Source organism: Lemur catta, chromosome 9 (genome assembly GCF_020740605.2).
Source record: "Lemur catta isolate mLemCat1 chromosome 9, mLemCat1.pri, whole genome shotgun sequence".
Classification (NCBI taxonomy): Eukaryota; Metazoa; Chordata; class Mammalia; order Primates; family Lemuridae; genus Lemur; species Lemur catta.
In genome coordinates, this window is record NC_059136.1 from 58,164,415 (window position 1) to 58,183,241 (window position 18,827).

The following is an 18,827-nucleotide window of genomic DNA, read 5'->3' on the forward strand; positions in this document are numbered from 1 at the left end:
TTGGTATAAAGAGAAATCCAAATAGCACAGATAGTTGTGGAAAATATTTCATTTTTTTTTGCTTTTGACATTGATAAAAACAAGAATAAGTTCAATAAGCCCATAATTCTCATTTCTTAGGTATTTTTAGGCTTTAGGATGCAATAAAAAAGCACTAATGTGGGAAAAAATAAGCCTGGAATGTATTGTGATACATTTGAAAGGAGATTGGGATCCACTTCTATCCAAGAATATGCTCATTAACATACACTTTCAAAATGTTTTTGAAAACTAGTAAGTGGTGATGCTTAAATCTTGCATGAAAAATATCATAGGACTGGAAAAAATATAAATTGCAATAAGAAATGTCATATTTTTGTTTGAGCCATCTCCTATGTAGTACAATTTGGCTGTTGTGCACAGGCTATTGTCTCTAATTAATGAAGCAGCTGAGATTTCTTTGAAGAGGCAAACATAGAAATAGTTTTGTTCATTTTTTCCCCACTAATGCCAACAAACTAATATGTACTAAAATAATTTAAATGTCGTTGTTTATTTTAACATCTTATAGAAAGCAAAAAGTTTATCAAACTATTGATCCCCTTTTTGTGGGGGTCTCCATTTCTCCCAATTTTTTTTTCCATTCTTTTTTCTGCTCTCCAATCCAGCTCTTCCTCCTGTTTCCATAATATCTGATATCCATTCTACGTCTTTTTCTCTTGCTAGTCTTGTTAACTTTCAGTCTCGAGAGTTTAGTTAAATAAGAAAATTAACTCCCAAAATTTCAAGACTGTAAAAGATGTTTTAGGGGCAGGCATTCCTTTTTTTTTTTTTCCCTGTTTGATACAGACGCCAAGAAAGTGAGTCACAGGCACAGGTGTAGAGAGGTGTAGGGCAAGCTGCCCATTGTGCGTTTCCTGATTACATAACCTTTGAGTGTCTCCAGGAGAGATGGGATTTAGAGCGTGTTGTGTGCAGTGCCAGGCAGTCTGATCACAGACAGGCAGTGCTTGTATTCCTTCTCAAAAACTTTCCTGCTGGGTTGTTAAAGCATCATAGGTTAATGTTTAAATTGGAATCATGTCGGCCACAGCTGTGTGTGAGTGAATCTCTGCTTGAATGTGAATCAGAGTAGCTGACTGGAATACGAAGGGAATTTTCTCTACCATGAGCTACATTGCTATTTACTCTGTGGATAGAAAGGAAGAGCTGGGTGGCCAATAAAAAGGCAAATGACCCAGGATATTTAAACAATGTTTCTAACCTATAATTGGACTATATGTTATTTAGGTATCATATAGTACCATCTTTATATTTCATCTTAAAGTCATTTTACATCAACTTAAAAATGATTTTCATCATCTTTATAAAGATTTTAAGATTTTAAAGGTGTTGAACTTTTTAATTTTGGTCTATGTATGTATGATTACATCTCTTGTGTTTGCTATATATAGTCAGTTGTCAGCTATCTATTGCTCTGGATTGCTCTGGATTGTTAGAAAGACATATTCAGATTTTAATGTCATACTTCAGTTTGAATGTACTATAAACTTACTGTGCAGCCTAACAAAGGATTGACAACTGAATTCAGTTTTCTCATCCTTATTCCCTGAACAATCTTTGTCACTACCACCCTGGGAAGGTGAAGAGGAGCAGAGACAGCCTCAACAAAAAATAATAAATGTGTATGATGTAGGTTTGGGATGCTACAGGTTAGATGACCTCTCAGGCGCCTTTCTAATGCTTCCAGTTGTGTGATTTTTTTAATAAGACTGGTAAAGAATCAGGGGGGTAGAGGGAGTATACCACTTTTAAGGATTATGCAGATTATCATATTGAGGGTTGATACTTGAGCAGAAAAGTTACTTAGGTGATAATGAACAATGTTCTGATAAACTGACAGTGAGGAAGCAAAAAAAAAAGTAGGAGGGCAAATGAATACCTATATTAGGTTTAATCATTTAGTGCATTTATTTTTAGCAGGAAAGTCTGGGAAGCTTCAACCCAAATTCTAAATTAAATATTCCTGGTTTGAGATTTTGGCATTTGAGAAGAGATACTCAATTCATGTGACTGAAAATTACACAAATGTCTGTCTCTTAGCTAGGAACATCCTCTGCCTTTCTTTCCTTTATTTTCATCTTTAAATATTTGTCGAATATTTCTAAGAGTTCTGTTTTAGAGAAACTGCAGGATTTCATCTGATGGCAATTAAATATAGGGAAACCATATAATTTAGCATTTAAACCTATATGCTTTTGAGAGTGAAAATGGAACTATTAGTAATTACACCAAGACAGTATGCTTAGATCAGAACAGGGACATATGACTATCCCAAATTATAGCTCCTTAAGACTATAGATTATGCAGCTAAGAAATGTGCATGGACCCCTGTGGCTATATAGAGCAAACTAAGAGCATAGAGTCAGGAAGGAAGGCAGTAGATAGTAGCCTGGGAAAGGTTTGGCCCAACTTAGTCAGAAAACTGAGTTTTATGATGTTTCTTGTTGGGTTGGAAGTGGTGCTGTTTATTTCTTCCTCATATTTTTATGTTCTTATAAGTTTCTCTTTGTTTCACTGAAGAGATTAAATTCGTGGGATTTGCATTTGAGAATGAAGGAGGAGAGGGTAAGAAGAGTCCAAAGATTGCGATGTGAATGGTATGTTATTAATAAAAACTAGAAACACAGGAGGAAGGGAGAGGCTTGAGAGGTTAGGAAAAGATAACTTGTTACTAATATTAGTCATTGAGGGTCTATAAGACATTCATATAGCCATAACAAGGAGGCAGCTAGAAGCAAAGGTTTTGAGTTCAGGAAAGAAATTGGGTCTAAAGCTATTAATATATGTGTATGTGTGTATATATATGTATGTATATATGCATTTGGGTTCCTTCCACATTAATTCACTGTTAAATCTTTGGGAATGGACAAAGTCTTTCATTCATTCATAGATCTATCCATTCATTCTAAATTTAGCATTGTGCTAGATGGTAGGCATACAGTAATAAAGTAGACCCAATCTCTGTCTTCACAGAGCTTATGGTCCAGTGGGAAAACATAAAAGTACAGGGCCCATGGGAGAACACAGGAAAGATACCGAAACCCTAGACTTCAGGAGTCAAGGAAGCTGAGTCCTGTAGGATGAATAGAAGCTCAGTGAACAGGGAAAAGAGGATGAAGGTAGATGGCATAGAGGGAATAGTACAAAAGTCATGAGAGAGTGCATAGCACATGTGAGACATTGTAGGAATGGGAACTGAGAAGGAAATATAGCTGAGCATGGAACTTTAATGAATGCCTTCTTTTAAGCTAGGGATAGGGGAAAAGGAGTCAACAAAGGAGACTGAGAGGGAATAAAAATAGGCAGAGCATCAAGAGAACGTGTTGGAGAACTCAGAGGAAGAGCGAGTCAAGGAGAGAGGAGATAATCAGCAGTATCAGAGCTGCATAAGGGATCGCGTAGAATGAAGATTAAGGAGAGACGCTATTGATTTGGTAATCATGTGGTTGTTAGTGATCTTACAGATTGGTGTCATTGACATGGAAGCCAGATTGCAGTAGATTGAGGAGTGAGTATGAAGACTTTTAGAGAAAGGGAAGAAAGAGGTAGGGTAATGGTTTGAGGGCAAAATAGAGTTAGGAAAAATATTTTATAATGGGGGAGGCACATCACTTCAACAACCTTGTAGCATAAGGGAAGACATGGAATCAGTGAAGAGGTAGATTAAGGAAACAAGGCACTAAGGAAATAATTGGTGCTGTGGCTCTGGAAGAATATAGTTGAGCGTGTATGAATGTATAGACTTGCAAAGACATCTTTCTTTAAGACATCAGAGAAACAAAAAGAGAAGACAGCTCTTGAGGAGAAAGTTGAGGGCATTCATACCAGTGGTTTTTCCTAGTTAAGCGGGAAATAAAGTCTACTGAAAGTGAAGAAGTGTAAGGGTATAATACAGTTGCAAGCTTTAAAGAGGATGGCTAAGTTTTAAAATGGGGAAATGGAGTTGATTAGAAATAAGCAAAAACTTTAGCTTTGCAATCACAGCTGAAGGTTTTTTTAAAAAGTATTTATAAACAACTATTTATTAACAACTTTAGAAATTTTGAAATTTACCCCATCTGCTAGTTTTCCCCCTCCCAAACTTCATCCATGGTATCTAAAGACTTGTTAGGTACTCTTTATCTTCCTAAAAAATTTCAATACATGACTTTGAAATTTCTCCCTACCTATTCTCCTTTATCATCTTGAAGCTTTCCAATATATACCCTAATGATCCTTATAAAATATATGCTGCAGTGTTTCTTAACTTACCAAACTCCAATGTCTTTTATCTCCATTTCTCCTCAGCTATCTACGGGGATGGCCATATGTTGGAATCCATCATAATTTGGAACTACTTCAGCTTTAAATTCTTGAACTCTTAAATTTCCCTTTCAGATAACCTTTTTGCTTTAAGCCACTAATCTCCCATTTGTCCACTCCACAAATATTTATTGAATGCCTATTATATGCTGAACTTCAGTGTTCCCTTTAACTACTCTACATGCCCTTCTCCCTTATCTCCTCTAGTTCTTTGATATTCTACCCTGCATGTACCCTGCATTACTACCCTGATTTTAACCTGATATTCTTTCTTACCTGTCATGGACCTCATAGTAGATCATTTCAATTGCACTTTAACCTATACCTTCAATTATTTTCTTGCTTTAACTCCACTTAACCATATAACCACATATATACACATATATATACATACACACACATACACACACCCCCCCACACACACATGTATTAAGTGTATTCTTAGCATTGTTTATTACTGTTTCTGTCTTTAACCTAACTCTTCCTTTAACTTCTGCTGCGTTACTCTAACTTGGTTTACTTCCTATCTCTGACTTCTCTTTCTCAGACTCTTTTACTCTTTCCTCTGACTTTATTCATTTTTATTATATTTTACAATCAAAATTTATTAATATTTACCTGTATATTATGCTTCCCATTTTTTCCTACTCCATCCTGCTTTTGTCTAGGGCCTCCCTTTAATATTTCATTTAGTATAGGTCTGCTGGTGATGAATTCTGTTTTTGTCTGTTTATTTACAACATCTTTATTTTGTTTTCATTTTTGGAACAGTATTTTTACTGAACACAGAATTACATATTGGCAGTTATTTTCTTTTGGCACTTTAAAGACTTAAGGCTGGAGTCTGTATCTAGACCATTCCTACTCTTGGTGTTTTGAGAGTCTAGCGTGTTTACAGGGGCTTCCCCACTGACAGGTCCTGAACTATACTCCTTGTCTCCTCAGCAGTGCAAAACTTCCAAACACTTCATTTATAGGTAATTATAAGGACTTTGGCTTTTATTCTGTGTGAGAGGGGAAGTCACTGGAGAGTTTGAACAGAGGAGTGATGCACAAAAGGATTTATCTGTTGGCTGTGGTAAGAAGACTGCAAGAAAACAAAGAAGCAGCTGGAAAGACCAGTTAAGAGGCGATTGCAAAATAGCAAGAAGAGGGGAAGTGGCACATAATGTCTTGTCTGGCTATTGAAATAACTTCCAAACTGCCTTGAATACTGGTATTACTCAAACTGTTTTTCCTTTCTGATACCGTAGAGATTTATTTCTAAAATTTATATTCAGTGATGTCACTCCTCAGTAAAACCCTTCAGAGATTCCCTATGAAATCTTTAGGTAAAAATTCAAATTCCTTAACAAAGGATAAAAGTTCATATCCATGCTCTGGTCCCTGATTCCCTTTATAGATCTTGTCTTATTCTACATCTTTCCTTTGGCCAGTGCTATCTACTTGGAGCCCAGAATATGTCCATAGGTTATAAAACCCCCTTGGGCCTCCAGGCATTGGCCTGTGTTTTGCTTCTTCTTGGACCATCTATCTCATCAACTCTCTTTTCTTGTCTGATTGACTCCAACTCATCTTTAAAGATTCAGCTTAAAAATGATCTTCTCATCACTTCACAGCCTTTTGGCAAAGATCAGGTGTAAAAATTATCTTCTCTTAGCAAGACTCCATCTCTACAAAACTTTTTAAACATTAGCTGGGCGTGGTGGCACGCAGCTGTAGTCCTAGCTACTTGGGAGGCTGGCGCAGGAGGATTGCTTGAGCTCAGGAATTCGAAGTTGCAGTGAGCTATGATCAGTCACCACTCTAGCTTGAGTAACAGAGTGAGACCCTGTCTCTGGAAAAAAAAAAAAATTCCTTCCAAAAAGTTTCCAGAACCTTTTCCTTCCCCATTCCAATATCTGTATGAGTCTTTTCTGTGGATTCAGTACAATTCAATAAATGGCAAATACTCTCTGCCAAGAACAATGTTAGTAATTGGAGATTCATGGATGAATAAGCTACAGTCTTTGGCCTCAAGGATCTCAGTCTAGAAGAGAAGATCCATCCATACATACATAATTGCATTAGAGTGTGATAGGTGTAGCAGCAGAAAGTATGATCATGGGAGGAGAGTGTCAGTGAAAGATTCCTAGAGAAGGAAAAATCCATGTTAGTTTTAAAAAAATAAATTAGAGTTTACCAAGCAGAGAAGATGTATGGGGTAGAGTAAACATCCAAGATTGAAGGAACAATGTGTGCACTGGCAAAACAGGAAGAGTTAGGGAGATTACAGAAAATTTGGTATTTGAGTGTAAAATTTGAAAGGTGATTAATGAGAGATGAGCTTAAAAGAATGTACAGGCAATCATTGACAATGTTATTTGTAATGCATACCTCTATTATAGCACTTATACTGTAACCATTGATTTTCATCTCCATGCGACCACCAAGTGGGCTCCTAAACGGGAGGCATTGGCTCTTGTTCATTAATCTTTGCATACGTCGCACCTAGCCAAGTGTCTATGATGCAGTAGTCAGTAAATGGTTATGTTATTAATGTGGACCCTTTAAAACTTTTAAAAGGTTATTTAAAATAAGACTATAATTTGCTGTTTGGGATATATATATATATCTATATATCTATATATCTTGATATCCAACTCAGAGTCTTCTGAATTGAGTCTAGACATTGCCAGGCCCAAAATCTAAGTATATGAAATAAAACTGAAATAAAGTACAATTAATTAGAGATTCTTAGTAGAACTATATGTAAATCCAATGTTCAGGGTATGATATATCCAGCTTGTAAAAAATTTTAAAATAAAATGTTATTAAATTGCTTCTCAGATATAAATAACTATTATTGAGAGACAAGACAAGTGAGTAGAATGGAACAGATATTTGTGGTAGGTATGCTGGAAGTTCTGTGTATATCTTTCCATTCACTCTTTTTTTTTTTTTTTTTTTTTTGAGACAGAGTCTCACTTTGTTGCCCGGGCTAGAGTGAGTGCCGTGGCGTCAGCCTAGCTCACAGCAACCTCAGACTCCTGGGCTTAAGCGATCCTACTGCCTCAGCCTCCCGAGTAGCTGGGACTACAGGCATGAGCCACCATGCCCGGCTAATTTTTTTGTATATATATTTTTAGTTGGCCAGATAATTTCTTTCTATTTTTAGTAGAGACGGGGTCTCACTCTTGCTCAGGCTGGTCTCGAACTCCTGACCTCGAGCGATCCACCCGCCTCGGCCTCCCAGAGCTAGGATTACAGGCGTGAGCCACCGCGCCCGGCCTCCATTCACTCTTATTCTTTTCCTGTATTTCTTCCACAGCCTTGGACACAAGATGGGGAGATTTTATGGCAGAAAGGGGTAATTAGCAACAGGCTTAACAACTCTGCAACTCAGTTAGGTAGGGTTGGTAGTCTGTTTGGTCTCTGGACCAGAAGACTGATAGCCAGCTTGGCAGTCCAAGTGTATTCTTGCCTGTTGTTTCCAAAAGAGCATTTCAAACCACTTTGGAAAGTAACACAAATGTGTTAGAAATGTCATGAGCATAAGGAAAAAAGGAGGTATATAACCTCAAGTCAATTATAATTATACATAGTACATCCTCAGAATTTTTATAATTTAAGAAAAATTGGCTAATTACTGATGAAGAAATAGAAAAAAGAAAAGGAAAAAGTATTTTGAATAGATGCATTCATTGCTTTGTCTTAGGTAGTTTTACCCATATTTTCAAATTTTCAAGAAAAATATCACTGGGACTTGTTTACCTTCTCTTAGTTTTTTAAAAATGCCTTTGCTGAGGGGGCTGCTAACCGTTGTGGTTTCTCCCAACATCCTCTCCCTGTTCCTCCCTCTTTTCCCTTAGTATCTTTTTGCTACGTACATTGCTCCTTCGGCCACTCTTGACATTGGACTCCAACAGGAAAAGAAAAAAGAAATTTATTTGAAAATACACCCACCATTTGAAGACCTTTTTGACACAGCAGAAGAATATATCCTTCTCCTCCTTCTTGAGCCCTGGACAAAGATGGTAAAATCAGACCAAGTTGCTTATAGAAAGGTATTGTGTTTTGATGTAAATGATTCAAAGTAAAAAAAGAAAAGAAAAAAAAAAGAAAGAGAGGTATTGTGGCACTGATAAATTATATATGAATAATTCAGATTTACTATAAAACTGATGATAGGCAGAGTTATTAACTCACCAGACAAGAACTGAAAAAGGTCTCACATGGGCCAGGGATTTAGAGTTAAGATTTAGGCAGCCTCAAAATTTGGGCAGGGAAAATGTTTATTAACATTATTTTTTGCCAATTTACCTATTGTCTCCTAACAAAAACCTTAAATCTATGTCATTTTTCATTCTCTATACAAGTATGTCAGAAGAGAGAAATCTAAGTTTTGGTTTCCTATGAATGAATAAAATATGCCATGATAATATACTGGCTTTGTCCTTTCTTGCCACTTCTCAGCAGTAGCCTTAATTTTGATTAATGGAAAAAGCCCATGTCATGTTGTGCTGGATGAATTACAATAAATATTACACCCATGGAAAATATAAGCATTTCATATATGTTGTGAAAAGCAGACCCTCTGACCTGAGTGCTTCTATTTTAAGGTACCCCCAGATGTTTATCAGGTCAGACTGCCGGATTGGATAAAAATTTCAACACATATTTTTTTCATTCTGAAAGAAGTCATTTTGAGCCTCAATGCTTGAATATTTTCACTATTCTTGTTGATGGGTAGAGGAAATTTTTTTTTTTTTTATTTCAGCTCATCATAGGGGTACAAAAGCTCAGGTTATATGCATTGTCCATGTCCCGCCCATCCCCCTGAGTCAGAGCCTCAAGCATGTCCGTTCCCCAGACAGTGCGCCTGGCACTCACCATCTAGTCATACCTCCATCCCCTCCCCCCCACCCCCCACCTCCCCGAGTCAATACAGTGAGATAGGAAATTTTTTTAAAAATTTATTTCCAACCACAAATTGAAACGATCCATGGATATTTTTTACATTAAGTTAATGCATGTAACCTGTACATGAGGTCATTTCAGGCAGAACTCTGCTATCTTTGTATTGCTATTCTTTGTTAATATCTCCTCAACAACTTTTTAGATAGTCACATCTTCTACCAGGAAGGATACATTAGGTGATTAAGATAAAATTAATACCAAAACACCTTGGAGGGAGTTACCTTATTGGATTGTGACTGAAACAACTCTTATGGCTTAATAAATTTAATGAATGAAAATAATTAAATTTTCATTCCTGATTTTTCTTCGTCCTGAAAATTAGCATAGGATCCTTTTTACTATAAAAATTCATGTATTACATTAGGAAAATTAGGACATCATATGAAATTTAAAAAATTTCTCTCCAGCCATTGTTTTAAACTAGCTTATGGCATACAGGAAACGGTCTTGTGATACTTAAAAAAAAATTTGGATTATACCTAACTTCTCTAAACCAAAAAGTTTTGACTTTAGTAATGATTCTTATAAAATACATGGTACATGGGACTTTTTTTTTTTTAAATATAGGGTCTTGCTCTGTCACCCAGGCTAGGGTGCCATGGCATTAACCTAGCTCACAGCAACCTCAAACTCCTGGGCTTAAGCGATCCTCCTGCCTCAGCCTCCTGAGTAACTGGGACTACAGGCACGTGTCACCACATCCCACTAAATTTTTTCTATTTTTAGACAGAATCTCACTTTTGCTCAGGCTGGTCTCTAACCCCTGAGCTTAAGTGATCCTCCTGCCTTGGCCTCCCAGAGTACTAGGATTATAGGCATGAGCCACTGCGCCCAGCTAGGACATGTTTTTAATAAGAGGAAAAATAAATCTCTTTCTTTAGTTCTAGAAACTTGTTAATTTCAGCTCAGAGTACTCCTCTAAAAGCCCAGCTGACTATATTATGTAGACTTTTCCCCAAAAAGGACAACCAGGCAGACTACCAAAGCTAGCTATTAAAACAGAAAGTTATCAGGCAGCTAGTCAGCCCAACTGGTGTTTCCCTGGAATAGAGAAATAGAGAATGGTCCTGTTTTCCCAGTTACATAAAATAGTGCATTACACGCTGTGAAGAGTAAGACCTGCTGTGAGGTTTAATTTGGTGATTGACTGTCTCCTCTCTTACTACAGCTAGAAAGCTTTTGCTCGCAGACTAGTAACACTTCAGAGTCTGGTCATTTCTTGTTGTATGAATTATTTGGTCCCTAAAGCTAGCAGTATCTGCCTTTATAAGTATTATCCTGTTGTATTGAATAGTAACAGGGAATGTGACCAGCATATTTGCATTGTTTGTAAGTTTACATGCTGTGTTTAGATAGGAGGAGTGATCTTTGGTGGCACTACATCATTACATAGAAATGTATGCATTTTTTATCACATCCACGTGAAGTGTGACCTTGCTATAGCTAATATTTTTGACTATGTTGGTCTTCCTGCTTTTGCCTTCAAAATACTTTGTTTTGTTGGGAACTGTATTTGTTTTTTAGCCCACTGTTATTGGCAAATTGTGCATTCTATTGATGTTACAAGCTTTATTATTATTATTATTATTCTTTTCTTTTTTAGGTGGAGCTAGTGGAAGAAACTCGACAGCTAGATTCCACATACTTCAGAAAGCTACAGGCTTTGCATAAAGAGACATTTTCTAAGAAAGCTGAGGTAAAACAACTTTTTACTTAGAAAAACAAACTTTTTATCCTGGAGAAGGTTACCTCTTTATATATTGGAGGGGAGGAGATTGTATATTGAGGAGATAATGTATTGATAAACTAGAGAATAGGCTATTTCATTTTTCTGCTATTTCATTGCCTAGAATGCTGCATTTGACAGGTGTTATATTTTATTGACACAGTTAGCAACAGAGCCAGAGAAACAAAGCAGATGAGATAGTATAGGTACCCAAGCCACTCATTTGCCTTAGCTAAGACCAGAAACTCAAGCCTTCAAGCCATATTATATTGAATGTAATCAGTTATTTTCTGTATGGCAGCTGCTCTTTCTGTAATATTTGTTGTCAGGTCACAAAAGAGTTAAGATGCATTTTCTAAACAGAAAAGACACTTCTGTGACAATAATAGGCAAAAACAATAAAGAAAAATATGGAAAGGAGTTGGTAAATCTATTAAAAAGACCATAAGATTGACTAGGACATTAAAGTGTTATTTTGATTTATAAATTTGCATCTTTCAAATTGTCTAAGCCATGATAGATCCAAAACCCCATAAATTTAAATGTGTACATCTACATAAAAATGACAGTTAATTGACCCGGAAATGTTTATGACATATTATTATATAAAAATGTATGGAACAAAAACACTGGTGTGATATCCTATTTATGTAAAATTAAATATGTATTTCTACATGTATCCGTATATGCAAAAAGAGATAATCTGGAAAGATATTCACCAAAATGTTAAAGATAGTTAGCTCTGAATGGTGAGGTTTCAGTTGATTTTTTTACTTTCTTCTTTGTACCTCTCTGAAATTGTTATTCTTATGTGATAAAGTTTTACAAAAACAGTATTTTTTAAAATGTAACTTTTATGATAGTTGCCTTATTAACACAGAAGTTCTCTATTTGAGACATTACTAATTAATATCCTAGAAAAAATACATAAAAATTTATAGAGGTAGTACAAGATAAGGTTGTATTTTAAACTTTATGAACTAAAATTTATAACACTCTCCATAGTCCTTCTACATAAGGAAAATTGGTTTTTAAAATATTGGCAGGTTATTGGCAGCTAACTGTAAGATAAATTGTCAAAACAAAAACAAATAGGGAGATGAATGAATTGTATAAGGAAGGGCCTTTCAAATGAGCCTCTCTACCTCTTTGCTCTTTAGGGCTTGTACATTATTCACAAAACATCAGAGGTCTTAAAATTACTTAAAAATTAATGTTTATATGAAAGAAATTACATTTGAAGAATATATTATTAGATGAGTATCTTGTATCACTCTATAACTTTTTAAAATTGTTATAGAAGAATGTTTTATGTTTATGATATATTGTTAAGAAAAAGAAGCAGATTCCCAAAGCATATATACATGGGTACATAATCCTGTCTTCATTTTTTAAAAATTAAATCAGACATGGGGAATTTCTTCATGATTCAGTCTGCTGAACTATGCAACCATCCTATGTTCATTTTTAATAAACTACTTGTACATGTACAAAAAGGACTGAAAGGCTATATATAAAAATGTTGATGGTGATTATCTCTGGTAGTATTATGTATGATTTTTATTTTCTTCTTTTTTTATTACAAAAGACATTACTTCTATACTAAGAAAAATAATAAAATTAATATTTTACAAAGAAGTGCTTTATGTGTAGTAAATGTTTACTAAATGTTCTTGAAAATGGGATGGAATGGAAAGGAACAGAACAGAATTTGATATAAGTTAGTACCTGAGCCACCTAGAGTCCTTATCCAGTTCTACCACTGAATTGTTAAATGGCCTTGGTCTGATGATTTTTCTTTCAATTTCTCTATTTAAAATTGTACAGAATTTTTTGTATTTAAGAGATTTTTATAAAAAGTATCCTTTCACTAGGACACCACTGGTGAAATTGGAACTAGTGTTTTGTCGCTCTCTAACGTCTCTAAACGAACAGAATATTGGAATAATGTTCCTGAAGAATACAAACATTTTACTTTTAATGATCTGCTTAACAACAAACTGGAGTTTGAACATTTCCGCCAGTTTCTTGAGGCTCATTCTTCAAGGTGAGAAATACAACCATTTTTAAGCATATTTTTCATTTAAAACAGAATTTTTCTAAGCTACTGGTTTTGATTCAACATTTTATAATAGTGATTTGGTGCTAGATTTTACTCATGTCAGAAAAAACTGTTGAACATGATTACATGAAATCTGTATGGATAACTTTGTTTTGGTGGGGTTTCACTATGTTGCCCAGGTTGATCTTGAACACCTGGTCTCAAGCAATCTTCCCGCCTCAGCCTCCTAAGTATCTGGAATTACAGCACACCAACACACCTGGCTATAAGGTTAACTTTTTGTTGGAGTGCATTTTGATTGATGCAGCCTCCAAATTGTTATTTTAAGTGGTTACACAATATATGTTGATATTTTTAGCATTGGCTAACTTAAAACACCAGTGTGCTTTATTTTTTTCTCCTTTTTGCTGTTTCTTTCTTTTGCATTTCTCTAGACAGGTACTTTAATTACTATTTCTGGAAAGTGTCTTTTATATTTCACTAAGATATTGAAATTATTGTAATATTTTATAATTTTTATTAACTGATACGTAAATGAAACATTGTAGTTTTGCCCAGAATCTTGAACCGTATAACATATTTATCTAATATCAACTGACGTATTGATTATATATTTTTCATATTAATTTTCTAACAAGTTAACAGAAATGGGTTAGATGTAGGAGCCAAATTTCCCTGTATATAGTTTCCCTTCATTGTGATGAACATTATCTTATATTTGGCCTGTTGTCAAATGAACATGCTATATGTGTACATTTTCTCATATTTGAAATTGGTGATACTCGTTCATCATTAATGGAAGAACTCTGAGACCCCACCAATAATGATGAATAGATTATTTTCTGATCCCGATACTTCTTTGTCATTCATATATTTAGCCAGGATTAGGAGTATAACAGAGTCAACTTAACTGGCCTAGAAAAGTATCAGAGATACTTTATTGCACTCATTAGTTCTGTGATCTAATCAGTTGTGCTAATTAGTCAAGATAGCCACTTTATAAGTCCTGTCAAAACAAACTGTTTGGTGTTTAGTAGAATTTAGAGAATAAACAAGATTTTGTTTTCATTTTAGCATGGACCTTATGTGCTGGACAGACATTGAGCAGTTCCAAAGAATAATCTATAGAGATCGAAATCAAAGGGAGGCAAAATCTATATACATTAAAAACAAATACCTTAATAAAAAATATTTCTTTGGACCCAACAGTCCAGCTTCTGTACATCAGCAAGACCAGGTATTGACATGCACACCAATTTTTTATATTGATGTATGAAAAGCAATAATTTATTTCTGTTTGCTAACAACTTGAAAATTTCTTTTTTCTTTTCTTTTGCTTTTATGACTTATATGTTAGATACTTTTGATATTTATTTAGATATTCATAAGTATCTGTAAATTAAATGTCTTTAAAATCCACTCAAGTATTGCATGGTGTAAAAATGTGTTACTTTGAAAAGTAATTTATAGAATAAAATAACTTTTATTCATCCACGGATTCATTCATTCAACAAATATGAGTTCCTATGATACGTCAGACACTATTCCAGGTGCTCAGGATAATGTGGTGAACAAGATGGACAAGGTCCCTGCACCTTTCAACAAGTAGAAAACAGCCATTATCAACTTTTAAACCTAATCTCTCTTTTCTGTTTTTCTCTTAACAGATATTACTCTAAACATAATTGATCTTTGAAAGTCCTATTTACAATTGTATTGTCCCCAGAAACTGTTTTCACTGGCTAGGAACATAGGTTTGGCCATTTTGTTGGGCTACAGTCCTATGGCCTTAATCACAGCTTATTAATAACTGCAGTATCATTAGATTGGGATTCAGCAGTGGATTTGTGTTCATGTAAAACTTCTCATAAAATATGGCTCAATTTTTATACTTTTGAAATATAACGAAATATTATAATTTATTTGTTTAAAGTTTGTTAGTACTACATTAATACCTAAAGATCAAGTGTATAGTGTATGTTTTTTTTGTTTGTTTGTTTTTGAGACAGAGTCTCACTCTATCACCTGGGCTAGAGTACAGTGGCATGATTGTAGCTCACTGCAACCTCAAACTCCTGGGCCCAAGTGATCTTTATGCCTCAGCCTCCCAAGTAGCTGGGACTACAGGCACATGCCACCAGAACTGGCTAATTTTTCTATTTTTTATAGAGACAGAGGTCTCACTCTTGCCCAGGCTGGTCTAGAATTCCTGACCTCAAGTGATCCTCCCGCCTCGGCCTTCCAAAGTGCTGGGATTACAGCTGTGAGCCACCATGCCTGGCCTAATTTTCTATTTTGGTAGTTTACAAGAATGCATATTCTAATGGCATACATTTATGAAATATAAATTTCATATTAATGCTTAATTCAGTTAATTAAAGTTCTGAGCGGTTCACAAGCAGGACACACCAAATTAAAAAGCTAAATTTTTTGGTGTGGGGGGGGCGGGGCGGGGATAGAATAATAAGCAAAAGCTTTTGGGAGTAAGAGGGAACAGAAATTCTAGAATTGAGCAACTTTAACAAAAATGCCTAGCCATTAGTTCCCTGCGATACAAATCTGGGACACATTAACAAAATTGGTTGGGTATCTCAATAAGCACAAGTATGAAATAAACACATGGAAAGCATTTGTTTTCTATTTGGCTTGTGCTACATTGCGTGAGGTTTCATGGTATCTGATGCTACTGTGTGAACCCTCCATAGTACATACAACATGCTGAGAATTTAAGTCAGTGAAAAAAGTCACACATTACTATCATCGCAAATGGATGTGCTTACAACTGAGGCATTTTTCCCATGATCCTTCTTCATCTTTGTCATTACTTTTTTACTTATTAATATTTTATACTTAAGGAGGTCTGTATCACATTAAGTTTTATAAAGATCATGGTAGTCCTAATTTCAGTTGTGCAGCCAATTTGCTCTTTGATTAGCAAGGTAGTTGTTTTTTTTCTTCGTTTTCTTTTTTTATTTTTATGCAAAAACAATATTATTAAAAGAGAGCTAAGAAGAGGATTTCTCTTTTATACAAAACAACATTATTACTAGTACTATTTTGTTAATATTATTAATCGAAAGAGAGCTAAGAGGAGAGCAGTTATGCCAATGAGCAATCCAGAAATTTTGGCAGTGATTACCCAGATATAGGTAGAAAACAGAATGAGTTATAGCAGGAAATATCCTCTAGTAGCTTGTTTTTTTTTTTGTTTTTTTTTTTTGAGTCAGAGTCTCACTTTGTTGCCCGGGCTAGAGTGAGTGCCGTGGCGTCAGCCTAGCTCACAGCAACCTCAAACTCCTGGGCTTAAGTGATCCTACTGCCTCAGCCTCCCGAGTAGCTGGGACTACAGGCATGTGCCACCATGCCCGGCTAATTTTTTCTATATATATTTTTAGTTGGCCAGATAATTTCTTTCTATTTTTAGTAGAGACGGGGTCTCGCTCAGGCTGGTCTCGAACTCCTGACCTTGAGCAATCCACCCGCCTCGGCCTCCCAGAGTGCTAGGATTACAGGCGTGAGCCACCGCGCCCGGCCTAGTAGCTTGTTGATGTCTACAATTAAGCATAAGGAAGATTTGGGCCACAAAGAAATTGTGTTTTATAAATGGTGCTACCTGTACAAATCAGTGACTTTTATCTATAAAACATGACCTTTGTCTGCTTTCTGCTGCCTCTGTTTTATTTTTAGAAGTTGTTGGAACAGCCCTTCATTGCTACCACTACCATCATCCTGCCATCTCCAAACCAACATTTGTTGGTAATATACATATTTACAATACCTATGTCAAGATTGTCTCTTAACCAATTAATCCTCATTTTCCTCATCCACAAAAGAAAATTCTTTCTCACGTGGGTCAATTTGACTAGAATCACAGACTCATAGAATATTAGACCTAGAAGAGAGCTTAGAAAACGAATAGACTAACGTCCTCATTTTACAGTTGAGGATACTGAGTCCATGGAGAAAAAAATGCCATTGCTTATGGTCACACAGAATAAAAATCCCACTTCTTTGTTCTTTTTAATGTATCACAAGTAAGCAAAATCGTGCATCTAAAACAACCACTACATAAACTGCAATTGTCGGTACACAATATAGCCAGGAGATATTATACAGAAAATGAAAATTGTGGCACCTATCAGGTGTGCAGCAAATAATTTTGGAGTGAATGAATGATTTAATGACTATTAGTGTTTCTTTAATAAGGCATAAGTTTGTAGTTTATGTTTAATTTTTATTTTCTTAGATAATGCGTTTAAGTGGTGGCTGGGGGAAGATTCTCCATGAGCAGCTTGATGCATCTGTTCTAATTGAAGTTCAGAAGCTTGTGCTAAATAGGCTAGAAAAGGTGTGGTTGCCATTGTTTCTTGCAAGTGAACAATTTGCAGCACGTCAAAAGATAAAGGTATGTAAATTAATATAATCTTTGGATAGTGATTGGCAGTACCTGTCAAAACCAAATGTGCACACCTGTTGACCTAGCTATTGTACTTCTGTTGATAGCGATTAAAAGCATGGAGTCAGGCTTCCCAAGGTTTTGGGGGTTTGGTTTTTTTTTCTTCTTTTTAGAGACAGGGTTTCACTCTGTTGCCCAGGCTGGAGTGCAGTGGCATGATCATAGCTCACTGCAGCGTTGAACTCCTGGGCTCAAGGCATCCTCCTGCCTCAGCCTCCCAGCTAGCTGGAATTACAGTTGCACACTGCCACACCTAGCTCAGACTCCAAGTTTTAATTTCAACACTGCCACATATTAATTGTACCACTTTTAAGTTTTATAAATTAGTTTTGCCATTTGAAAATTGGAGCTAATAATAGCTATTGCTTTGTAAGGTCATTGTGAAAATGAAATGAAATTAATGTGTGTTTAGTTTCTTAGTATGGTGCTTGGCACATGGAAAACACTCAAATGTTATCTATTAATATGGTTGTTATTTTTAGTATTATTAAGTCTTCACACAAATGGACAAGGATATGCAAGGACGTTCACTGCAATAACATATGGGGGAAGAATTGAGTGAGTTATGATAATTCCATACTATGGAAAACTATGCAGATTCCCACATAAAATGAGATTATAAAAATGAGGTTAAAATATAAAAATGAGATTTCCACATGTGCTGATATGAAAGGTGTTATTTATTGAATGAAACAAGCAAGATGCAGAACACTATGTAGAAGATAATACCATTATATCTATTTACATCGCTACATTTGTCTATCTGTGCCTATCTATTCATCCATCCATCCGTCTGTTTAACTATCAGTTGTTATGCTTTTGGAAAAAGATTTAAAAGGATTTCCCTCCTGGGAATGGGTTTGGGGAGTGAGAAGGATTTTTACTTTTTACTTTATAAAGGGGGTTTGTTTTTGCTTTGCTTTGTTTTTATTTTATAAGAAGTATTACTTTGATAATTTAAAATGTCATTAGCATACCTAAAAAAAGACAAACCTAATTTTTACAAAAATAACACAAGCGTCAGAAAGCATGTCATTTTGGACTTTAGTATGCAAAGCCACATGCTATTAATACTGATCAGGAAGAACCTGAAAAATTTTTCCTCTGTTCAGTTTCTCAAACACTTTGAGGCCTATTTATCTGGAAACATTCTTAGTCATTTGAGCAATGTATGTTATGGAAAACACAGTATAGCTGGGAACACAGAATTTTTAGTGTGGAGAAGAAGAGCTGACTTGTTTTAGGCAAAAAGTTCCTTGAAATGAGCTTTGGAAAAACTC

The 18,827-nt window shown here is 35.4% G+C and overlaps 1 protein-coding gene and 1 non-coding gene across 2 annotated transcripts in view; one reads left to right on the forward strand and one right to left on the reverse strand.

Annotated features, from left to right (window-relative positions):
• RGS22 (regulator of G protein signaling 22) overlaps nt 1–18,827 on the forward strand; it is a 110,223-nt gene that overhangs the window by 70,573 nt on the left and 20,823 nt on the right. Inside the window, exons 15-19 of the mRNA XM_045560401.1 lie at nt 8,196–8,390; nt 10,907–10,999; nt 12,904–13,076; nt 14,166–14,328; nt 17,338–17,496. Of these exons, the coding sequence (XP_045416357.1) occupies nt 8,196–8,390; nt 10,907–10,999; nt 12,904–13,076; nt 14,166–14,328; nt 17,338–17,496 (783 nt within the window). The remainder of the gene's footprint in view (nt 1–8,195; nt 8,391–10,906; nt 11,000–12,903; nt 13,077–14,165; nt 14,329–17,337; nt 17,497–18,827) is intronic.
• Nucleotides 12,425–12,488, reverse strand: LOC123645480. The gene has a single exon (XR_006737596.1). It is a non-coding gene; the product is annotated as a small nucleolar RNA SNORD77 (small nucleolar RNA).